Here is a 22,559-nt window from a genome sequence, read left to right as displayed (position 1 = left end):
ATGTTGAATAATGTTTAATGATAGGGAGTTATCAATGGCCTAAGAGAATGAAATAATAGTACCATATATTCTTTTTGATTTTTTTTCCTCCCAAATTTTAGACTGATTTCTTTCCATGAAACTGTCAGCAAGATGGTACATATACTTTTAAAAGTGAACCTATCATTATTTATTTCTTATAAAATAGCACACAGGTAAAACTGCATTTGAATTAACATTCTCCTTGGGGTGCCTGAGTGGCTCAGTTAAACATCTGACTCTTGATTTTAGCTCAGATCATGATCTCGAAAGTCATGGGATTGAGCCCCACACTGGGTTCCATGGTCAGCAGGGTCTGCTTGAGATTCTCCCTCTTGCTCTCCCTCTGCCCCTCCCTCACTCCATGTGTGCACACGTGTGTGCTCTCTCTCTAAATGAATTAACATTATTCTTTACAAATTTAGATTTTTGGTAAAATTTAGTAGATATTTGATAATAAGTGCAAAAAGAAAGACTCACTTTCTACTTTAAAAGTTTTTAAAAGAAGAAAAAATTAAGATGCTTTGTAATTCAGATAAGACAAATCAGTAGAAATTCCAACATATCAAATGAATAGTTCTCAATATAAGAATTACAAATTCCACGTGTTAACAAGGGTTAAATTTTTACAAGATTCACTTACATGATTAACTATTGTGAGAACTTATGGCTTGGAAATACTCTACTCTTCACAAAATTAACATCCTATTTGGAATGGGCAATTGTGGTTTCTCTTTTAAGTATAGTCTTACCCATATTAACTAGTATATTAAAAATTATTAAAATAATTTATTCCATGTGAGCCCCAAATTTATATTAGACTGAAAAACTTTAAACTCTCCATGGCAAAATGCAGGTTTTAAGAACTTTTGATTTCATAATGGTTCTTAGAACCTAAATTATCAAAAAAGGCTTATGCATATAGGTGTGATTAAGTATGGCATCACTCAAGAAGACTCAGGTGAGGACTCTGACAAAGTAGATATAAAGAGTTCAGATGACTTTTGTCCTCTCTTCATTTTCTTGTGACCATTTACTAATTACTGAGGAAACTGAATTACACAAACTATATAAACAGCTTACACAAAAACTGGAGGAAGCTTCCTGTAGCATTTTAGTTACAAATGAATCTTTCACACCCAGCATTCCCCAAAAGTTGTGTTTCCTGTTCAGCCAGCCAGCTGTTTAGCAACTTAAAGCAGAGACGAATAATATTTCCAAATGTGATTCCACTGATAAATTGTACACATGCTATGATTACAGCAAATTATAATAAATTCCAAGGCTTGAAGAACAGCTGCCAGGTTGGCTTGGGATTTCCAGTTTGATTACTGGGCTAACACCTTGCTTTGAATGTTTCACTGAGGTACCCAGATGCTACAAGAAGTCCTCCTAGGAGTAAGTGCTGAAAATTGTCTGCTCTAAAGGTTAGCCTTTGAAAATACCTAGCTCTGCTCTCTAAGAACTATGTGTTAGACAGTAAGAGGAGTTCTCTTGTCTTTGTTCTCTTCCTTCACCCCAACCCTTCCTTGGTTCTGTGCCTTCTCTTCAATTTTTATATCCTAAATGTAGAGGATCTGTTAACAAGGACTAAAAAATGGAACAGAAAACAAAATTCAACCAAGAGCAGGATGAAGAGAGGTAATAATAACACCTTGTTAAAAAAAATCACCTGAGAAAGAATCTATATTATTTTTCTGGTCATATATAAGTCTATGTACTTTATGGTATGCTTAGATCTTTTCTCATCCATTTCACAGATATTTTTAAAGAACATTTCTTTTAGAGAGATAAGAACTATTTTTAGTCTTTTAAGAACATTAAAAAGGTTAGTAGCAGTGACAACTAGGTCTATGAACAAGAAACTCCAAGAGCCAAGCAGCCTCAACTCTCACAGCTGCAGCACAGAGAAAGCCAGATTTGTAACAGAAAATTGTCCTGGATAACTTAGCTCTTCAGAATTAGTCAGTTCAAATATTTTCAGTGTTTCACCAGAAGAAAGTTCAGAAGAATTTAACTCACCAGCTGCAACATGGTTAAGTATCGTTTCCACCAAAGATACTTCTGAATCCACGGGCCAAATGCAGTTAACCCATAGTATGAGTACATAATCACGTGGATGAAGGAATTCAGCTGTGCTCCAAAAAATGCTTCAGAAAAACAAAATTACAAGATACTGAAAACTTTAATAGGCAATAAACCATCTGAACATAAAATAAATGAATCCACATTATTTCCTAACTAATCTTGAGTACAGATGAGGAATAAAAACTGTAAAGTAGAAATAATGAAAAAGATTTCTCTTCAGATCACATTAGGTCTTTTTAAACTTTAGACTCTGGCTTTTAGCATATAAATAAAAATGCGTGTTCCTCAAATGCAAAGGACTTTCAAAGTAGGCAAGTTTCCAAATGGAGTACCCCAGTGGCTTATGTATGCCATAATAAAGAAGTGCTGCGTATATTATTTTTCAAGCTATTTTTCTCAGAGAAAAAAGACATGCATAGTACATATAATTGTTTCAAAAGATTTTTAATAGAGTGTCTGGCTGGCTCAGTCAGAAAAGCATGTGACTCTTGATCTTGGTGGGGGCCCTAAGCTCAAGCCCCACATGAGGTATAGAGATTACTTAAAAATTTTTTTTAAATAATGAAATAAAAAGGATGTTTTAAAAAAAATTAATAAAAGGTAGATTGATAGACTTTTAAAGCCTCATTATTGCTTTCAGATATGCCCATAAACATATCAACAGAATAGTACTTGTTTGTTAGGTCTCTGAGCAATTTTAAATGAAAGCAGAAGGTGAACTGTACTACTATAATGACCTATAGCCTTGGTTCTCAAGAGAGAAATAATCTGTTTCCAGCTCAGTGATGTAAAACATCTTCAGTCTATAGGCAACTGAAAGCCTGAAGACATATCTTGGCCAAAATGTGAATTCAGATCCTTTATAACAAAGCTATTTATAATTACCTTTGAGTAAGAACCAACAGGTTCATTTAAGGCTCATTTTAGAGGAGTGGGCTCTGGGCTTGGACTGGAGATGGAGCCTTCAAACTAACTGAGAAGTTAAAGCTTAGTATCCTTTGTCTTTTTTTTTTTTTTTTTTTTTTTTAGGTAGGCTCCACATCCAGTATGGAACACAATGTGGGGCTTGAACTCAGGACCCTGAGAGATCAAGACCTGAGCTGAGATCAAGAGTTGGATGCTTGACTGAGCCACCCAGGCACCCCCAGCTTAGTATCCTTTGAATCAGAAACACTACAGCCACTCCTCATTAAAATATTAATTTGCTATATTTAAGATTAGTTAATGTTTATCTCAGAGGCAAATCTTTATGTATTTAAGTAGCCATAGGTAAAAAGCTAAAGCTTTACTTTCTTCAAATTTCTTTTTTTTCTTCATATGTCTTTAAAATGAAATTAACACAGAAATAATTAACTATGAAAGCAAGTTAAAGACCAAATCATATTCCCAGCTTCTCATTACTTTTCCATTCAACACATTTACATAATTTAATATATGCATCTACGTTCCTGAAAATGCTCACCTTGTCCCCCTGCGACCCACTTAATTCCAATCCACCACAATGTAAACATTGTACAGTGATGGTATACATGAAGGAAAGAGACTTGGTTGTTTTTCTTCCTTAGGATAAAAAATACAGTATCCAAATACTCAACCCCTTTTGATACAAAGTACCACCAAAGAGCAGCAGCTATCTGTAAAAAGAATGGAAAAGCATGTTATAAACACCAGAGTGACACTATCATATGTTTTTTTATTCATTGTTAAGTTAGTCCTAAACAATCATTATTGCACAAAATGTACAAGGCATGGAGTCATTTTTGCCTAAGTAGGTATGAAACCTAGGCATCTATCCACGGGGGCGGGGGTAATGGGAAAGAAAGAGTCCAAGTCTCTATTTACCCAGTGGCAATGATATAGAGAAAATTTTTAGTCTGTTACAGAGCCAGATGTCATGAAGTACCAAACTACTAAATATAGAGCTATAAACGCCTTCACACTGCTATGTTTTTCAATATAGTAAAGAAATTGAGATATTTATTTTGTAAAGGTATTTCGGTTTTTCATGCTTAGCCTATAGTACCTCAGATATTTTTGCAAGTGTGTTTGTGTAGCCACTGGTCTCTGTTAGTGTCTGTCTGTCTCTCGCTTTAAGTGCAACAAGTACCTAATCATAGTACTTTGTATTAGGCGGTAAAATCTTTAAAGTTGCAAGCTGAAACAAACAAACAAAAATAACAAATACTTCCTAGGTCATAAATATAATCCTACTTACATGAATAAGTCTTTTCTTTTCCTGGGCTCTAATTAAGACACCAGATGGTACAGAAAGATTATGTTACATGCTGAGATTAAGGATCCAAGGATCCAGTAAGAGGTGACCTCTGTGAATATTTTAAAATATTTAACAAGAACCTTACTATAATAGTACCTAAACTCAACTTTTTAAATGTCAAGTATTTTCTATAATGTGTGTCCTATGTACAAACAACAAAGAAAACAGTACATAACTGAAATCTGTTTATAGATTTCTGTATGTCAAGGGTGACTGGAAAGTAAAATATGGTAACATTATATTACCAATAGTTTATTTTCTGCAAATATAATAAAAACTGAGTTTACACCTATATAAACTGTGCAATGCTCAACTTACTAAACATTACATAGTTTATAAAATATTTGTTTTTCCTCAGGCTCTTAACAAATGAATTAGACTTTCTTTATGAGTTTCCATTCTTGACCCAAAACACAAAAATCCAAAAATGTCATCTTAACAGTAAACATGGAACTTTTTAAAATTACTACATTCTAGTAATCCAACACATATTCATTCTCATACAACCAAACAGGTCACTATAACTATGAAAATTTTTCAATTATGTACTTTTAAAGAAAAGTTGACTTTTATTGACTCAACATGATCCTATACACTTTTACCATTCTTTGAAAGTAGGTTTTTCAGAGTGGGGATTATAAAATTAAACCCACTTCTACTGATTAACGGGATTAGGAATGTACTTACCCTAACTTCATTAACATTATCAGAATAATCCACACTCTGGCAAATATAGCTATATCCTGCATTATATGATCCCATGAATAACTAGAAAAAAAGGGGGAATAACATTTAAAGCAAAGTTTTAGTAGATATGGAATTTCAAAACACTAAACACAATATGCAACATTTCAAATTACTTTAAAGAACAATATTGTCTAAGAAATTCAAATGCAATAAACAATGTGTTGTGGAGTTTCTAAAATTTGTTGTGTGTCAATTTATTCTAAAATTGAAATCTATATTAAAAATCACATGTAACTCTTGGGCTGAGACTTCAACTGTCATCTACTTTATAATTAAGAGAAATTAGGATTAACCATGACTCAGATCTAACAGTTACATTGATTTCTGTTCTTGACCCAGAGTGGTTTGTATCAAACAAATGAGGTCAAAGTATCCAAACAAATAAAAGTTTTTGTGAAGTTGAGATTCTCTAGACTAAGCTGTCAATTACAGATTTCTTTAAAGAAGAGTACTGTTTATTTTCTTAGCATCACCAGTCCAGTTCTCTGAATTCATACAGAATTTTAATGAGGAGTCTCTTGGGAAACAAATTCCTTCCACTCTTATAACTTAAAAAATGCCTGTATCAACTTAGCCTTTAGGATTTCTTTTCAGAATGTCATGGAGAATTTTCTAGTGTCCAGAAAAGTACATGATGGCTAGCAGCAACAATGTATAACAGTTAACTCATTTTTGTTCAAACCCAAATACAATGACATTATGTAATAGGATTTAACCTGAAATCAGTATTTTACATCTGCATTTTTTAAAGATTTTACTTATTTAATCATAAGAGACAGAGAGAGAGAGGCAGAGACACAGGCAAAGATAGAAGCAGGCTCCATGCAGGGAGCCCAATATGGGACTCGATCCTGGGTCTCCAGGATCACGCCCTGGGCTGAAGGCAGGTGCTAAACCACTGAGTCACCCAGGCATCCTACATCTGCATATTTTGATCAGTTAACAAACCTGAAACTACTGAATAAGAATTACAAATAAGGAGCTACAACTATTTACTGGCTACTTAATATGTGCCAAATACTATGAAAAAAATTTCATTTATCTCTGATCTGGAAGGCAGGTTTTTAATCTCTATTTTACAGAAGGGGAAAATGAGTCTCAGAAAAGTTATATCACTCCTACTGTCAGTTAATAATGGTTATTTTGGAATCTAGTATGTCTGCTTCAACATTCCATTTTAAACAACTGTCCTGGGCAGCACAGGTGGCTCAGCCGTTTAGCACGGGTGTGATCCTGGAGACCCATGATCAAGTCCCACGTCCTGGATACCTGGGAATAGAGCCCCACATCAGGCTTCCTACGTGGAGCCTGCTTCTCCCTCTGCCTGTGTTTCTGCCTCTCTCTCTGTGTCTCTCATGAATAAATAAATAAAATCTTTTCAATAAATAAATAAATAAACTGTCCTATACTTTCCATATATCTCATATTTTTGTCATCCAAACATGAAAAATATCAAAAAAGTAAATTTTACTTTTAGAATAGCCAACAGTTATCTTGGGATACAGTATTACAATAATGGTTTGACATATTCAATGTCTTAATTTCTAATAACCCTGGGGAAGAATAGGTGACTTTAGTAAACCTACCTCTCTGAAGATAAAAAGGTTAAGCAAAACCATCCCAAAATTATAGATAATGAGCACTAAACGCATCTGGAAAGGTTCTCGGTCCTTCATCCATTTTGGACCCAGCCACACAAACAGGAGGTAAAGAGTACTTATACAAAGTGTAGGCAATGGGGACTGCATCAGAGGCCAATTCTCCACACGTTTATCTAGAGAGAACAAAATCACATTAAATTTATTAAGCACTAAATTTGTTTGAAATGAACTTGTTAGGAATTATAGTATTTCAGCCTAGCTTTTTTCCTAATTTGGCCAAATGCAGGGCATTTTTCTTTGAATTACAACAGAAAACATGGCATTAAAACCAAAGGAATGAGACCAATTCCTGTGAGTAGCTTTTGAAAATAATGCTTCACTACATGTGGCATACATTAAGTTTTATAGACACCAAGAGAACAAAGATAAGAAATAAACTTTGCTACAAATATAGGACAAGCAGAGGATGAAAAGTTGATTAAAGACTTCATTGACAGGAAATAAATATTTTAAGGAGAAACCTATCTTCCATATTAAACATGTGAAATGTATCAGTACAGTTTGGAAGTTGCGCCTTACTTGCGCCTAGCAGGAAAAGAATAGTAAACTGAAGAGGTACAGCAATGGAAATCATTTCCTGAAACACTTTTGGATACTGAAGACAAAAGTACAATTACAGTGGGGAGAAAAAATTAGGGGGGATTACAGTTCTATCATTTCTTTAAATGGAAATCATCATATTTAAGACCTTTTTCTTTTTCTTTCATAGCATGAGCCTATTCAGCCATGACTATAACCAGCTTATTTTTTTTCTAAAACTATAAACGTTTACCTCACATATGTGTAAATATTTCATTTAAAATGAGTACACTGTCCTTAACATTCAAATACGCAACCCTGAATCAATTTTATAAAAGTTTTGCCACAAGTAACATTTCTAAGAGAAGCATGATAAAGAAATATAGGGCTAACAAAAATTGACTTTCTAATACACTATAAAAAGATACTGAAATTTATATTTCTAAAACCTAAACAGTATTTTATAGGTTGTGAATCTAATGTCTAGTTTATGCTTGGTAATATAAAACATTTCTATGTTTTATGCTGAGGAAAATAATGTATTTTTAAAATAATAACAATAACAAAATTCTACATTTTAATCAGTTCCTAAAGCCAAGCCCAAATGAATTTAACTTAATTGCTCGTTACTATGTCCCACCGCACTTAAATTGCCAGTTTCACTAAAACTATGTATGCAGAATAGCTCTGGATTAGATAATTAGGTTTCAAAATATCTTACTTAAAGTTAGTCTGTTTCTGTACACTATTCATAGAAAATAAGATAAAAGGAGGACACAGAAATGAAATGTTTAATCACAGTCTCCAAAGTCAGGAAGGGACATAACTATGGTTTCTATGAAATACAGGTTGTTAGAAAGATGCATTAGCAATTTGAAAGAAAACCACATATGAAAACAAGAAAAAACAAAAACTGATTTAAAAAATTTTTATTTAAATTCAATTTGCCAATATATAGTACATCATTAGTTTCAGATGTAGTTTTCAATAATTCATAAGTTGCGTACAACACCCAGTGAAAAACTGATTTTATTTCAGAGTTTATAGAAGAGGCTTACTATCTATATATTCATGGAAATTATGGTTCTGTCACTCAAACCAAAATATATTCCAGAGTTAAAAATAAACTAAAACACTTACAAGAGAGAATAATCCTCTTACAAGAGGGTGTGGCTTAAAAGATGAGTGGCTGACTTTTGTTGAAGGCATTGTACCACTATGATCTTATCACTGACTTTTTACTTTTCTTTATAATAGTCATAATATCGTGCTATGACCGTATCCCTCTGTGACAAAGTCCCCTTAAATATGGTGTATTTAGCTATTTATTTATTTCCCATAGGAGAAACACTTAAGACAAACTCCTAATTCCTAAAGCTCTGCTCTACTTACTTCAGAAACTAGAGAAGGAGTAGCTGTGGCTTCCGATTCCTATCCAGAAACTAGAGACTAGACACTGTTTTTACCATGCATTTGATACAAAGAGCAAAAGGATTCTGTTATGAGATAATCCTATGTAACAAAGAAGGAATATAAACTCATCTGTAAGGAGATTCTCATATCACAGATTATATATCACACTCTTTTCTTAAAAAAGATTTATTTTAGAGAGAGAGGAGAGACCATGTGTGAACAGGGGGAGGGGCAGAGGGAGAGAGGAGAGAGAGAACAGAATCTTCAAGAAGACTCCCAGCTGATCGTGGAGCCCAACGTGGGGCTCAGTCCCAGGACCCTGAGATCATTACCTGAGCTAAAATCAGGAGTCAGTCACTCAAATAACTGAGCTACCCAGGTGCCCCAATGCTATCACTCTTTTTTTTAAGATTTTATTTTTTTAATTTTTATTTATTTATGATAGTCACAGAAAGAGAGAGAGAGAGGCAGAGACACAGGCAGAGGGAGAAGCAGGCTCCATGCACCGGGAGCCCGACGTGGGATTCGATCCCGGGTCTCCAGGATCGCGCCCTGGGCCAAAGGCAGGCGCCAAACCGCTGCGCCACCCAGGGATCCCTATCACTCTTAATCACACACAGAATTCCTGCTGACTTCAAAGTAAGTTCTGAGCAACAAGTAGAAAAAAATAAGAGAAATAAGCCCCAAAATTTCCCCCAAATCAAGAATAAATAAAAATCCTCATTCTTTTTGGATGGTTAGCCTGTGCCATTCTCTCTTTCAACAGAGATATTTAAAGAGAGAAATAAGAAAGACAGTGAGAGGAAGAGACACGAGTCAGAAGCTGAAGATGTGACAATATGAGACACTAACAGAGGCCAAAGAAGAGTAAAAAAGGAGAAGGGAGCAGATAAGAAATAACAGAGATATTAGAAAAAGCATTTGAGACTCCATCAGTAAACAGATGGGCTGAGTTCTAATATCAGCTCTGCTACTCTGCATAGGCCCTTAAAGGCACAATCTGTCTTCATCCCTTCATCTATAAACCCTGTTAGAAGAAGGGGAACTCCGTTAGTTCTTCTCCAACTTCAGTGAGAAAAAAAATCACAAGGGAGAGAGGCATTGTTAAAATGCAGGTTCTGGGATGCCTGGCTGGCTCAGCAGTTAAGCACCTGCCTTCGGCCCAGGGTGTGATTCTGGAGTCCCGAGATCAAGTCCCACATCAGGCTCCCTGCATGAGTCATCTTCTCTCTCTGCCTATGTCTCTGCTTCTCTCTGTGTCTCTCATGATAAATAAATAAAATCTTTTAAAAAAAATGCAGGTTTTGACTCAGTAGGTCTGGGGTGCAGCCCATTTCTAGGAAGATTCTGCATTTTCTAGGAAGCAACTGATTCTGTGTCACTATTCCATGGATCACCCTCTGAGTAGAAAGAAATGAGATAATCCCTTAGTTTTTTTTTTTAACTTTTGAAATTATTACTCTTAAAAATGATAAATAGGTGGAAGAATGGAATTGAAAGTGAGGAAAACTGGACCTAAAAAATAGGCAATTTTCATTGGTCAGGGGACCTATTTTGCATACAAGTACCTGCACGTTTCTATTCCACTATGGCACTCATCACACTGTCCTGTGACCTTCCTCTAAAATGCAACCCTCTTGAAGGCAGGAGCTGGGTCTCTCATTCGTGTACTGTAAGGCTTATCAGCTTGTCTAAACAACACTTATTTGATGAATAAATGATGAGTGGCCAATTTTTTTCATATTAGTCCTTTATTCTCTATCCCTTCAAATAAAATCCACTAGTGCATTTATTGATATTCCAAGTTTTTCAGTGTCCAGCAACCCTTTCCTATAGCTCTGCCCAGTTCCTCCTTTACGTTGTCAACAACACTTCAATCCAGTATTTAGAGGGCATGTGTGCTCTGTCTATAAGGCTCCGTATCTTTACTTCATTGCTTTCTCCAGGGAAAAAAGGTAATGCTCCCATTTCTTTATCCAACCAGTGCAAGTTGTGCATTCAATCAACAATCACTTAACAAAATCCTGTCTTCAGCCTATAAACGGCTGCAGTTCACATCATATCCTTCTCAGATTAGCCCTTCTAGTTCACCAGGGTCAGAACACTCTTAAAAATTCCATCTCCAATGACCATTATAGAAATTGTAGTAACTGTCAGTAACCTGAACCACAACATTACAATCCCATTCTATGATGATATTCGCGTGATATTTCTCCATGCCTTTGCAGTTATTTGTGTTTTTCTAAATTTGCATAAATATTTCCCTTAGTACTTCTGATTAGATTCAAATATCTAATACTTCTTTTACTTGTTCCCTTTTCCACTATAAAGGACTGAGTGAGTCACAATAGTGTCATACAATGATATAAAAATTTACTATTACTAACAGGTCCCCTTGCAAGTCTGGAACCAAAAAAAGAAAAGAAAAGAAAAGAAAGAAAAAAGAAAGAAAGAAGAAAGAAAGATGTGGAATTAGAAAAGCAAAGGAAAATCATGAGTACTGAAGCTTCATGTATTTTATATAACCTTAAAATAATGAATTATCCAGCCTTTCATTAACTCAAAAGTTTCAACAACATATTTTTATGTTGCCTTTCTTCTAAGAAAGATGTATAAAAATAAATAAATAAAAATTAAAAAAAAAGATGTATAAATATCATAAAAAGCAAGTTCAGGAGCAAAAAACTATATTTTAATAATAAGAATTACTAAGACACATTACCTTAACCCTTCTGGACCCTTAAGGGTTAACTTTTTCTCAGGAAATAGTTTCTATTTAGAACATTTTGATTGTTTCATAAAACTCTTGCCAAGTAGGACTGATTTATTTACAAACAGGTCACTAATCATACAATTTTATCTGTATTAAAAGGTCACGTACTGGTTATACAACTCTATGTGCTTGTCAAAACTCACAAACTGTTAGCTAAAAGGAGTTAATTTTATTATGTGTAAATTATACCTTTATACAAATGTGAGGCAAAATGGTATATCTGAAGTGGGCCTTCTTCCTGCAAATACCCTCCACCAACAGGTCTTTATTTTTACCCTGATCTCTATCTTAAAATCACATAGCATGATGGATAGATAGAACAGACTTTCAGGTCAGACTCTCCACCCCTTCTGAGCTAAGTGATTTGGAGGAGGTTATTTGGTTCTTGACCTCTGAAAACTAATTTACTAGAAAAGGAGACAGACACAAAAATCTATTGCTTTTCAGGATCATGAGTGTAATACAAGAGGCCAGTCTTAAGAACAGTGATATGGCAGGTGAGATGGAACAAGATGGACTTCAAGAACAGACATTTGATTTTTCTCAAAGAAGAGGAATTTGCCAAACAGAGAGAAGGAAGGCCTTCTTACAGAAAGAACCCTATGTATAAATATCCCCAAAGCAGGAATAATACACTTATTCTGGAAACTAAGCAGGCCTGAGGTAGAGGATATTTATAAAGGAAGATGGCAGGAAATGACTAGAGACTCACAGGTCATACTGGACCCGGCAAACTGGGAGAGTCTTACAAACTATGCTGAAAAAGTTAGAATCTGTTTGGTAGATAATGGGGAGATGTTTAATTGGTTAAAAATAGGGGATCACATTTAGCTTATAAAAGATATGGCAGAAGCAGTGAGAGATGGACTGAAGGGGAAGAGGAGATGTCAAGAGGTGGGGAAACCAGTTGGATCACTGTTCTCAAACATCTCTATGTTGCTGGGCCACCCACAAAAGGACCATCTGCTTGTTAAAAGTGTAGATTCTTAGGCTCCACCCCAGATCTACTGAATCAAAATCTCTGGATAGGGCCTAGGACTGTGATCTCAAATTCATCTGGTGATTCTCGTGGGCAGCCAGACTTGGACACCACTATAATGCAGAAATTATGGAAATCTGAATATAGAAGGCTGCAGTGGTGATGGCCAAGACAGGGAGATATGAAAGTAAAATCAACAGATTTGGTGACTGACACGGATATGAGTTAAGAGTGAAAGAAAAGTTCAGGATTACTCCTAAATGTCTGGCATGGCTGGCAGCAGAGATGGTGAAGTCATGATCCTGGACAGAGCATAAAGGAAGAGGAACAGATCTGGAAGGAGATGATCAGGTGAATTTTTAAACATCCTGTGTCTGAAGTACTTGTGGATTCCTGGATGGAGGCATCCAGTAGGCTCTGAAGCTGCAGAGAACTACCGGCATTGTGGACACATGGAGGAGTCATTGGCAATGAAAAGCACATCGGAGTTTGAAGTCACAAAGAGCACGTGGAATGAGAGAATAAAATGAACAAGGATCAAATACTGGAGAGCACTTAAGGGAGGAGTGGGAGAACTGGAAGTGAAACACCAAAGAAAAATAGAAAATAATGTTGAGGAAAGCAAGAGAGTATGATGTTTTCAAAATGATGGGGTAGGCAGTTGACAGTTATAGATGGAGAATCAACTGTTCTTTTCTCTTCAATGAGGAAATAACTACTTCACAGGGTTTTGATGTGTGATGATTAAATGTAAAAGTTGTAGCACACATAAATGCCACAGAATTGTTCCTTCTGCTGTACCCTATCCCCTATCCACACCATTTTCACACAGGTGTGTCTTATGTCAAGAATAATCTGGGATGCCTGGGTGGCTCAGCGGTTGCGCGCCTGCCTTCAGCCCAGGGCGTGATCCCGGAGTGCCGGATCGAGTCCCACGTCGGGCTCCCTGCAGGGAGCCTGCTTCTCCCTCTGCCTGTTTCTCTGCCTCTCTCTCCCTCTCTCTCTGTGTCTCTCATGAATAAATAAATAAAATCTTTAAAAAAAAAAAAGAATAATCTGAGCCCCTCCCATTAAAAGTCAAGACCTTTGATGTCTTCTAGGTCTTTTCTTCCTGATCTGGAGAAGTTATCTAGGTTCCAAATATTGACTCTTAAGTCAGTCTACCAACATTAGAATCCTAGCTCTCTCATTTACTAGGTAAATACACTGAGTTACATAAGTCTCTTTGGCTTTATGAATAATAATAGGGTTGCTAGGAGGAATAAGATATGGCTATACGTATGGTCCCTGACACACAATAAGAGCTCAATAAATGTTGACACTGTCATTATTATTGAAAATAATCAAACCACTAAATCCTCTTTTCCAAGAAAAGAGTTGAACCAAAATAAAGAAAAAGTACCATCAATAATTAATTGTGTAAGAGTTTAAACTGAGAAAACAGAACATTTTATAACTTACATACTGAGGGGGCACCCGAATGGCTCAGTCAGTTAGGCATCTACCTTTTGCTCAGGTCATCCTGGGACTGAGCCCTATGGCAGGCTTCCTGTTCAGTGGGGAATCTGTCTCCCTCCCTCTCTGCTTATATTATATATATATATCTCTCTCAAATAAATAAATATTTTTTAAAAACTTTGTATACAGAGAAAACAGCACATTCTATAATGTATTCAGGAGAACAATACATAACAAATCTGTATCTGAATTTTGAATTACTTCGGCTATTTTTTTAAATCCTCTTTTTTCAAAAACATGTAAAACAGATTTTAATAATAATAAAATATTTGTAATCCAATAGTTTTGAAATAATCCAAATCCTTTAGAAACCTCTACTTAGGGGCACCTGGGTGGCTCAATTGGTTGAGTATCTGCCTTTGGCTCAGATTGTGATCCCAGTGTCCTGAGATCAAGTTCCATATCAGGTTCCCCTCAGGGATCCTGCTTCTCCCTCTGCCAATGTCTCTGCCTCTCTGTGTGTCTCTCATGAATAAACAAAATCTTAAAAAAAAAAGAAAGAAAGAAAACTCCACTTATATACAAACAATTGTAATTAATTCTTATAGGAAATATCACTGTGTATATTAAAGGAACTTCCTTAAAAATCTCTAATATGTTGGAGCACCTGGCTGGCTTAGTTGGTTGAGCATCTGACTCTTGATTTCAGCTCAGGTCATGATCCTGGGGTTCTAAGACTGGGCCCTGTGTCAGGTTCCATGTTCAGCAAGGAGACTGCTTAAAGTTTCCCTCTCCCTCTGCCCCTCCTCCCCACTAATGCTCTCCTCTCTCTGCCTCAAAAAAAATAAATAAATCTTTTTAAAAAAATCTCTAGTAGGCCTTTTTTTTTGGAAAGGCTGACTTTTCTTAAAGACTTTCAGAATTCAGGTTGTCTACTAGTTAGAATGTGCTTTATTCCCCCAAATAGTCTAAGCTAGCTATCATCTTCCAAAAGAAAAATCAGTTAAAATTTGAATTTCTAAGACATCCAAATTCCTAGAATTAACGAGAGTGACCAGTAAATAATCCTAGGTGGGTGATGACTTTAGAAGATACAGGGACACTTGGGTGGCTTAGTAGTTAAGCATCTGCCTTTGGTCAGGGCGTGATCCTGGAGTCCCAGGATTGAGTCCCACATCGGGCTTCTTGCATGGAGCCTGTTTCTTTTGTTTATTTTTTTTGTTTTTTTTTTTTTAAGATTTTATTTATTCATGAGAATCACAGAGAGAGAAGAGACACAGGCAGAGGAGAAGCAGGCTCCATGCAGGGAGCCTGATGTGGGACTTGATCCCAGATCTGGGGATCACGCCCTGAGCCAAAGGCAGACGCTCAACCACTGAGCCACCCAGGCGTCCCATGGAGACTGCTTCTTCCTCTGTCTATGCCTCTGCCTCTCTCTGTGTGTCTCTCATAAATAAATAAATAAATAAATAAATAAATAAATAAATAAATAAATAAACTTAAAAAAAAAAAAAAGATACATGGAACAGAGGGAATGTGCTATAGGGGCAGGGGACAGTGCTTGAATTCAGAATAACCAGATTCCAGATCTATCCATCATATGCTAGCCCCATGACTTGGACCTAAAATTCTTGAAGTACAATTCCTCCTATGCAATGGGGGTAATAATAAGATTATCCAAACCACAGAGTTACTTTGAGGCTCAAATTGACAGCCCTCTGTAAGAAGCCCCTCCAACATTAACTCTTTCTTTGTACTTACAAATATTAAATATATATCTCTCTTGAAACCTTTAAAGCACACTTTGATTGCCTCTATCATACCATTCCACTGTCCTTTTAGTCTGCTTAAGTGTGTTCCACACAGACTAGGCAGGGGCAGTACTGCTATTTCTATCGCCACAAAGGCTTACAAGAGTAGATATACCCAGCTAATGGCTAAGGACTAGCAGACCACCAAATAAAGGCCACAAAGTTTCTAGAAAAATAAATGTTATTAAGGCTACTGCTATTGTGAGAATAGACATTGGAGACATTTTTCAACTGCCCTTTTGATTAAAGGTAAAGTGAGCAAGAGCTAATAGTTCTAAAAGATATACAAAATCCCTGTTGGGGTAAAAAACAACTAAATGTTCTATAGAAATACATGCCATTGTATGGCTTTCTTAAATATATTTTTAAATCAATAGCTTAAGAACATTTTTAATTCAGGATACCTGGGTGGCTCAGCACTGAATGTCTGCCTTTGGCTCAGGGCGTGATCCCTGGATCTGGGATCGAGTCCCACATCGGGCTCCCTGTATGGAGCCTGCTTCTCCCTCTGCCTATGTCTCTGCCTCGCTCTCTGTGTGTCTCTCATAAATAAATTTAAAAAAGAACATTTTTAATTCTTTTTCCATATTAGTAATATAGCAGCAGATTATCAAAGAAATTAGGAATCCTCAATTCCCTTACTATTCAAAGTGTGGTACAATAGCAGAAAAGTATCTCTTGGAAGCTTACTAGAAATGCAGAACCTCAGGCCTTACTCCAGACCTACAAAGCCAGAATCTGTGTTTTAGTAATATTCCCTGTGATTTACACATTAAAATCTAAGAACTGCTCTAGTCTACTCATAAATGTAAGCCTATTTTGTATAATACATAATCCAGTCATAAAAGTTTGTTTTATTTGTTCCTAGAGTCTACCTGAATGAATAACCTTTTTTTCTTTTAACAATATCTACATGTATTTAACCTGCCATAAACAAAAGAAAAACACATGCCTAACAACCAACTAGAAATAGTGAGTAGCTTCCGAAGTATATTTAAGACATCAAGATGTATGTCCTATATATTATTATCCAGAACTATTCATCCTTCTTTACTATTTTTAGAACCAACAGCTGCAAACCAACATCATGTTTTTAAACCTCTCTACTAAGCACTAATATACAAGTGATATTGTTAAAAATCCATTTCCCTTTACTGACTACACAAACACACACAAAAAAAAACAAATGTCACATTTTACACTAGAGGCCCACCAAAAGGAAGCTGAAGTTTTTTTTAAGGAGGTGATCAATGTCTTCCTCCATTTATTATAAAGGTCATGAGGGCGAGGGCCACAGTCCTTTTTCCTTGATGTATCTCTAAAACAATGTCTAGTATACAAGGCCATCAGACATTTGTTGCTAAATTTTTAATGAAAAATGTAGGTAACTGTTGTCAAGCAGAGTTTGAGAAGAATTTTCTATGACAGGGATAAACCAAATAACCACCATAACGCCTCTTCTAGGTTCTAGTTTAAAATGCATGATATATGCTCCACCCCACGTAAGATCTTGGGTATCAGTGAGGTGAAAAAGGTAGAAGTAAAGGAGAAAGGGTCATCACACAACTGGATACAATGGACAGGTAATGATCTGAGATATACTCTAGGACTAAAGCACAGATTCTGAGGACGGTGGATGAATGAGACTCCAATCAGTTCCTACTGAGTCAGGGTGATGATCGGAAAATTTCTGCTTTAACCTCCTCTATGTCCTTAGGAAAGAGGATGAAAAAAAAAAGATGAAAAAAAAATGAAAAAAAAAAAAAAAAAGGAAAGAGGATGACAGTTTTAGCTGGAAAGAGTGCCTGGATGAATGTAAGGACAGGACAGCCCTTGAGGAGGTGGACCAGGCAGAGGCTGGGCTAAAAAATAACCAAGAGGTCAGTATACGATGGGCAGACAGGAGGGAATGAGGTCTTCACCAGCAAGGCAAGGTATGTTGCAGTGTCTGAGAGGGTGAGGGGGGCAAATGGCCTGAAAGCATTTGGAACAAGAGGGCAAAGAGGTTTTATGTAACTCAGTGGGATTACACAGTCACCTAAGTGCCTGAAAGAATGGATGGAGGAGTTCAAAAACAGAAAAAAAGGAAAGAAGAATTTAAGTTCCAAGTCTGCCTGAACAGAGATCATGATAAAGGTAGAAAGTGAGAGAAATAATAAAATTTCCCACAGAGAATACATAAATAGGGATGACTCGGAAGCTGAAAAGGAGAAAGGACTGTCTGTAACACAGATGAGCTGAGTGAATCAGTGTGCCTTACAAGCTGGAGACTGATTACTCTGAGGTTTAATTTGGGAGGGCAAGTAGTAGATGGAAAAGATCCAAGAAAAGTCAGTTCACTTGCTTGGAAAAAGGAAATAATAGTATGCAGCCCAAAGGAGTATGAGGATTAAATGTGATAATACATGTGAAGAATTAGACATAGTATCTGACACTTAGTAAGCATCCAATAAATGTTTGCTATTATTACTGGACAGTAAAACAGTATTTGTTGATGAACAGGAAGCCTGTCTTAGGAAAAGGTCATTGATGTGGGAAGGTGAAAGATCTTGATTAGGTTCCAGCTCCGTTACTTTCCAGCTGTATAGTTTAAAGCCTATTTCTGCAGCACAGAATGATTAAATAATACTTACCTTATGGGGATACTATGAACATTAAATACGGTGTACAAAATGCATACTACAGCATTTCATAGTCCAAAAGAGTCCTGTACTAGAAGCTCAATAAACAGAAGTGAGTTTTACAATGTGCAGATGATATCCATATCCATCGTTAAAAAAAAAGGATATTTATTTATTTATTTATTTAACCCTTAATGTGGGTTTAAACCACATGGGGCAACTTAAATTCTTGACTTTTTTTCAATGAATACAATACTGTAAATGCATTTTCCTTATGATCTTCTTAATAACATTTTTCTCGAGCTTTATCATTAGGAACACAGTATATAATACATATAGCAAAGTACATTAATTGTTTATATTATGGTAAGGTTTCTGGTCAAGAGTAGGCTATTAGCAGTTAAATTTGTGGGGGAGTCAAAGGTTATATGTGGATTTTTGACTGTGCAGAGGATTGGTATCCCTTAACCCCTGCATTATTCAAGAGTCACTTGTGTATTTTCCCCCCAGACTTATTGCCTCAAATCCCCCCACTTTTTGCCACTGTCTTCCTTTTCCCTATGAACACAATTTTATGAATATTTCATCATATATATATATGTATTTGATATAAGAGAATGATGCCTTACATCCTGGCAGGCAAGGTAAACTGCAGATAAACAGTTTCTTTCTTACCTCATTTTCACATTTTGACTTCTCAGAAAATGCAGTCATAAAACTTCCTCCCTGTGCTAACCTGGGAGTTAGTTCAAAGCCCAAATATCCCACCCTTAGTGCCACTAATGATCTTACAGATTTAAGAAAACTGAAATTATGTTTACTTTCGGCAAAAAAAAAAAAAAAAAAAGACAAGATACCATTGGAGCATGTATATGTGTTTTAAAACGGGAACTGTGACCTAATATTCTCTTGCTAACATTCTACAAGCTGAGTATCCAATGAGTAAAATACTATTGGTCCTGAATTTATTCCATTTCACTAATTACCAGTTGTTTCAGTTTTCTTACACTGTGAAATCTGGCAAACATTTCCGTAATTCTCTTTGAACATAATTTATTTGTCCTAGCCACTCCACCATATAGAAGTCAACTTCATCTTCTCAGGCTACCATTTTTTACATATGTATATTCATATATATAATTTAAATATATAAATTTATGAAAATAAATGTCACTTTTTAGTTTCATCTCATACAGCAGCACTTATAGTACCTTTGAGCATTTCAGATTACCTTTGGTGGTATTACAGCTTTGTTCAGATTTTTAATATTCTAAGTAGTGATACTATATAGATAAGATAGCAGTAAAGAGAAAATATATAGGTCAGAGGATTGATTATTGCTTTCCTGCTTGGCTAGTGTGATGAGACAAGAGCACTGGGCTAAGAGACAAAACAACCTGTTAAGCCCATTCCCACTACAGTGTTCATCCACAAATAACTTAACTTCTATGACTCTCAGAGACTTCTAAAGATATGAAAATAACGATGCCTGCCAGGCCTATCTTTGAGGGTTGGGAAGTTCTTGATAAAATTGTAAAGAAAAAAACAAAAAACAAAAAACAAAAAATAAAGGTAAGTTTGTCTTCCTTGCTATTTGCTACTTTCTAGCACTGGGCACTTTCCTAGGTAACAGCTATTCATTGTCTTTATAAAGCTATTTTACTGTAAGCTAAAAAAAAATAATAATTAAAAAATTGTCAAGAAAAATAAAATAGCCAGTTAGTTTACCAGTAAAATGAGTTTATGTGAGGACAGCAGAGGAATTACAATTTTGGACACGTAAACCACAGTCAACCATAGACAAGCCCTGAGAACAAAGGAGGAGGGCATCCTTTTAACAGAGGAAAAAAAATAATAAGTTGGGCGGTGTTGTTTAGGATGATCCATTGGAAGAGGGTGAGAGTTCAGGTTTGTGGCAACTTCTCACTGGCTGGGTTGCTGCTGGGCAAAGAAAAAAATCTTCCTTCAGCTGGGGTGTTAAAGTAAGCCTTTTCCTGTAGGTTAGAGTGTATAAAGTAGGCTGGTACATGCCTGAGAGGTCCCCCTTCAGAAGTTCTCAACCCCATTTTTAAAATATTTATTTATTTATGTTTAAGTAATCTCTATTCCCAACGTGGGGCTCAAACTCATATTCCAAGATCAAGAGTTGGATGCTCTTCTGACTGAGCTAGCCAGATGCCTCCGCAACTCCATTTTGAATGAGTTTTTCCTTTACTCATATAATCAATTGTTTTACCACTGAACACTGAAGAAACACCATGAAGAGGTACTATATTAATGTCCTATGAAATGTTTAAAAAATTATCGTAAAAAAGACATAACATAAAACACACTTAACCATTTTTAAGTGTATAGTTCAATGATATTAAGTATGTCCACACTGTTGTACAACCAATCTCCAGAACTTTCTCATCTTGCAAAACTGAAACTCTACACCCATTGGACAACTCCCCATCTCCCCCTTCCCACAGGTCCTGGTAACCAACAGTCTACTTACTGTTTCTATGAATTATACTACTTTAGAGACCTTATATAAATGGATTCATCAATATTTGCTTTTTGTGACCAGCTTATTTCACTTAGTATAATGTCTTCAAGGCTCATCCATGTTGTGGCATGTGTCAGAATTTCCTTCCTTTTTAAGGCTAACTAACATTCTTTTGTATGTATATACTACATTTTATCTATTCATTCACAAACGGACATTTTCCACCTCTTGGCTATTGTGAATAATACTTTATGGACATGCGTGTACAAAGCTGTATGAAACTCTAACAATATATATCTGTGCCTAAGTTTTCAACTGATAAATAAAAATGAAAACAAAGCTTACTCCTTTGACTACTCCTGCTGAAAATCACAAATGCCTTTCTGTGATTACACCTAACAGGGAATAACTGATTCCTTCAATAGATTAATGTATTTCCCGGGATCCCTGGGTGGCGCAGCGGTTTGGCGCCTGCCTTTGGCCCAGGGCGCGATCCTGGGATCCGGGATCGAATCCCACGTCAGGCTCCCGGTGCATGGAGCCTGCTTCTCCCTCTGCCTATGTCTCTGCCTCTCTCTCTCTCTCTCTCTCTGTGGGACTATCATAAATAAATAAAAAAAAATTAAAAAAAAAAAGATTAATGTATTTCCCTTTCAAATTTCAAGACATATTCTAAATAAAATGTAATCATAAAATATATTGAGAAGTATTTAAGAATGACAATATTTCATGAATAAAAATATATGACAAAACCAAGATTTTTTAAATTAACATTTGATTAAGGAACATACTTACACCAAAATTATTTAATTTCTTTAGTTTTCCCCCTACACTAAGACATATTTATTTGTAGAAATTTTATAAGAATTTTAAGCCATACTTCTAAATTTTAGAAATGCTTATAAACTGAAAATCTTTTACAATGACATATGATAAAATTTTGCATTTTCTGTAGAAAAAAATATAAAGTAAGGTTAAGTTTAGACTATTTAAGCTACCACTTTAGGAGACATTATGAGGATTCAATAAAGTGGCCATAAGAGATGACCTAGTTTCAACTATCTCATGGTACAGGTAGAAATATGAAACCCAAAAAATCATAAACCACTTGCCCCAAACTACATAATAAGCCATCCTCAGAAGCTGTATGTTACATAATAAATGTAATATATAGTTGTATAAATTTAACAGACTAATATATATATATATAACACAAATTTTTTTAATGTTAATGCTATTATTTTTGACAAAATAGGTAACTCTTGGTTATTCAAAAAATACCCAGATAATTGAATAGGTAACAGTGTTATAGCAACACACAGTGCTACGTCAAAGCAGGTACTTAAATAACTGCATCCCTCTGTTATTCTACTCCTGTACCTATTTCTTATGGGGCAGATAAGAGAGTAAAAAGAATTAAATATGAATCTGTTATATGTACTATCTTAGCAACACTAATAATAGGTTTGTTGGAAAAGGTTGGAATTATTGCACAGTGAGGTTTTTAAATTACCGACCACTGTATGTTTATTTGAGGTTGCATGACCTATTTAAAGAATTTTTTAAAATTTCATATATATCCAGAATTTAAAGCCAAGTGAAACCTTAGAGATTACCTAATTCAACTCTTTCAATTTACAGATGAAAAAGTCAGGATTGGAAAAACAAAGGGACCTGCCCAAACTCTCACTGCTAATCAGTGAGACTA

The 22,559-nt window shown here is 35.7% G+C and overlaps 1 protein-coding gene across 2 annotated transcripts in view; it reads right to left on the bottom strand.

Annotated features, from left to right (window-relative positions):
* Window positions 1–22,559, bottom strand: part of ELOVL4 (ELOVL fatty acid elongase 4) — a 31,475-nt gene that overhangs the window by 2,505 nt on the left and 6,411 nt on the right. For both annotated transcript variants that reach the window (XM_072832260.1, XM_072832261.1), the window contains exons 2-5: window positions 6,715–6,902; window positions 5,069–5,149; window positions 3,569–3,740; window positions 2,041–2,168 (exon numbers count right to left, since the gene is read on the bottom strand). In XM_072832260.1, the coding sequence (XP_072688361.1) occupies window positions 2,041–2,168; window positions 3,569–3,740; window positions 5,069–5,149; window positions 6,715–6,902 (569 nt within the window). The remainder of the gene's footprint in view (window positions 1–2,040; window positions 2,169–3,568; window positions 3,741–5,068; window positions 5,150–6,714; window positions 6,903–22,559) is intronic.

This window comes from Canis lupus, chromosome 7, assembly GCF_048164855.1.
Source record: "Canis lupus baileyi chromosome 7, mCanLup2.hap1, whole genome shotgun sequence".
Taxonomy (NCBI): domain Eukaryota; kingdom Metazoa; phylum Chordata; class Mammalia; order Carnivora; family Canidae; genus Canis; species Canis lupus.
The sequence above is the reverse complement of the archived record's forward strand: the minus strand, read 5'-3'. Positions and strand labels throughout refer to the sequence as shown.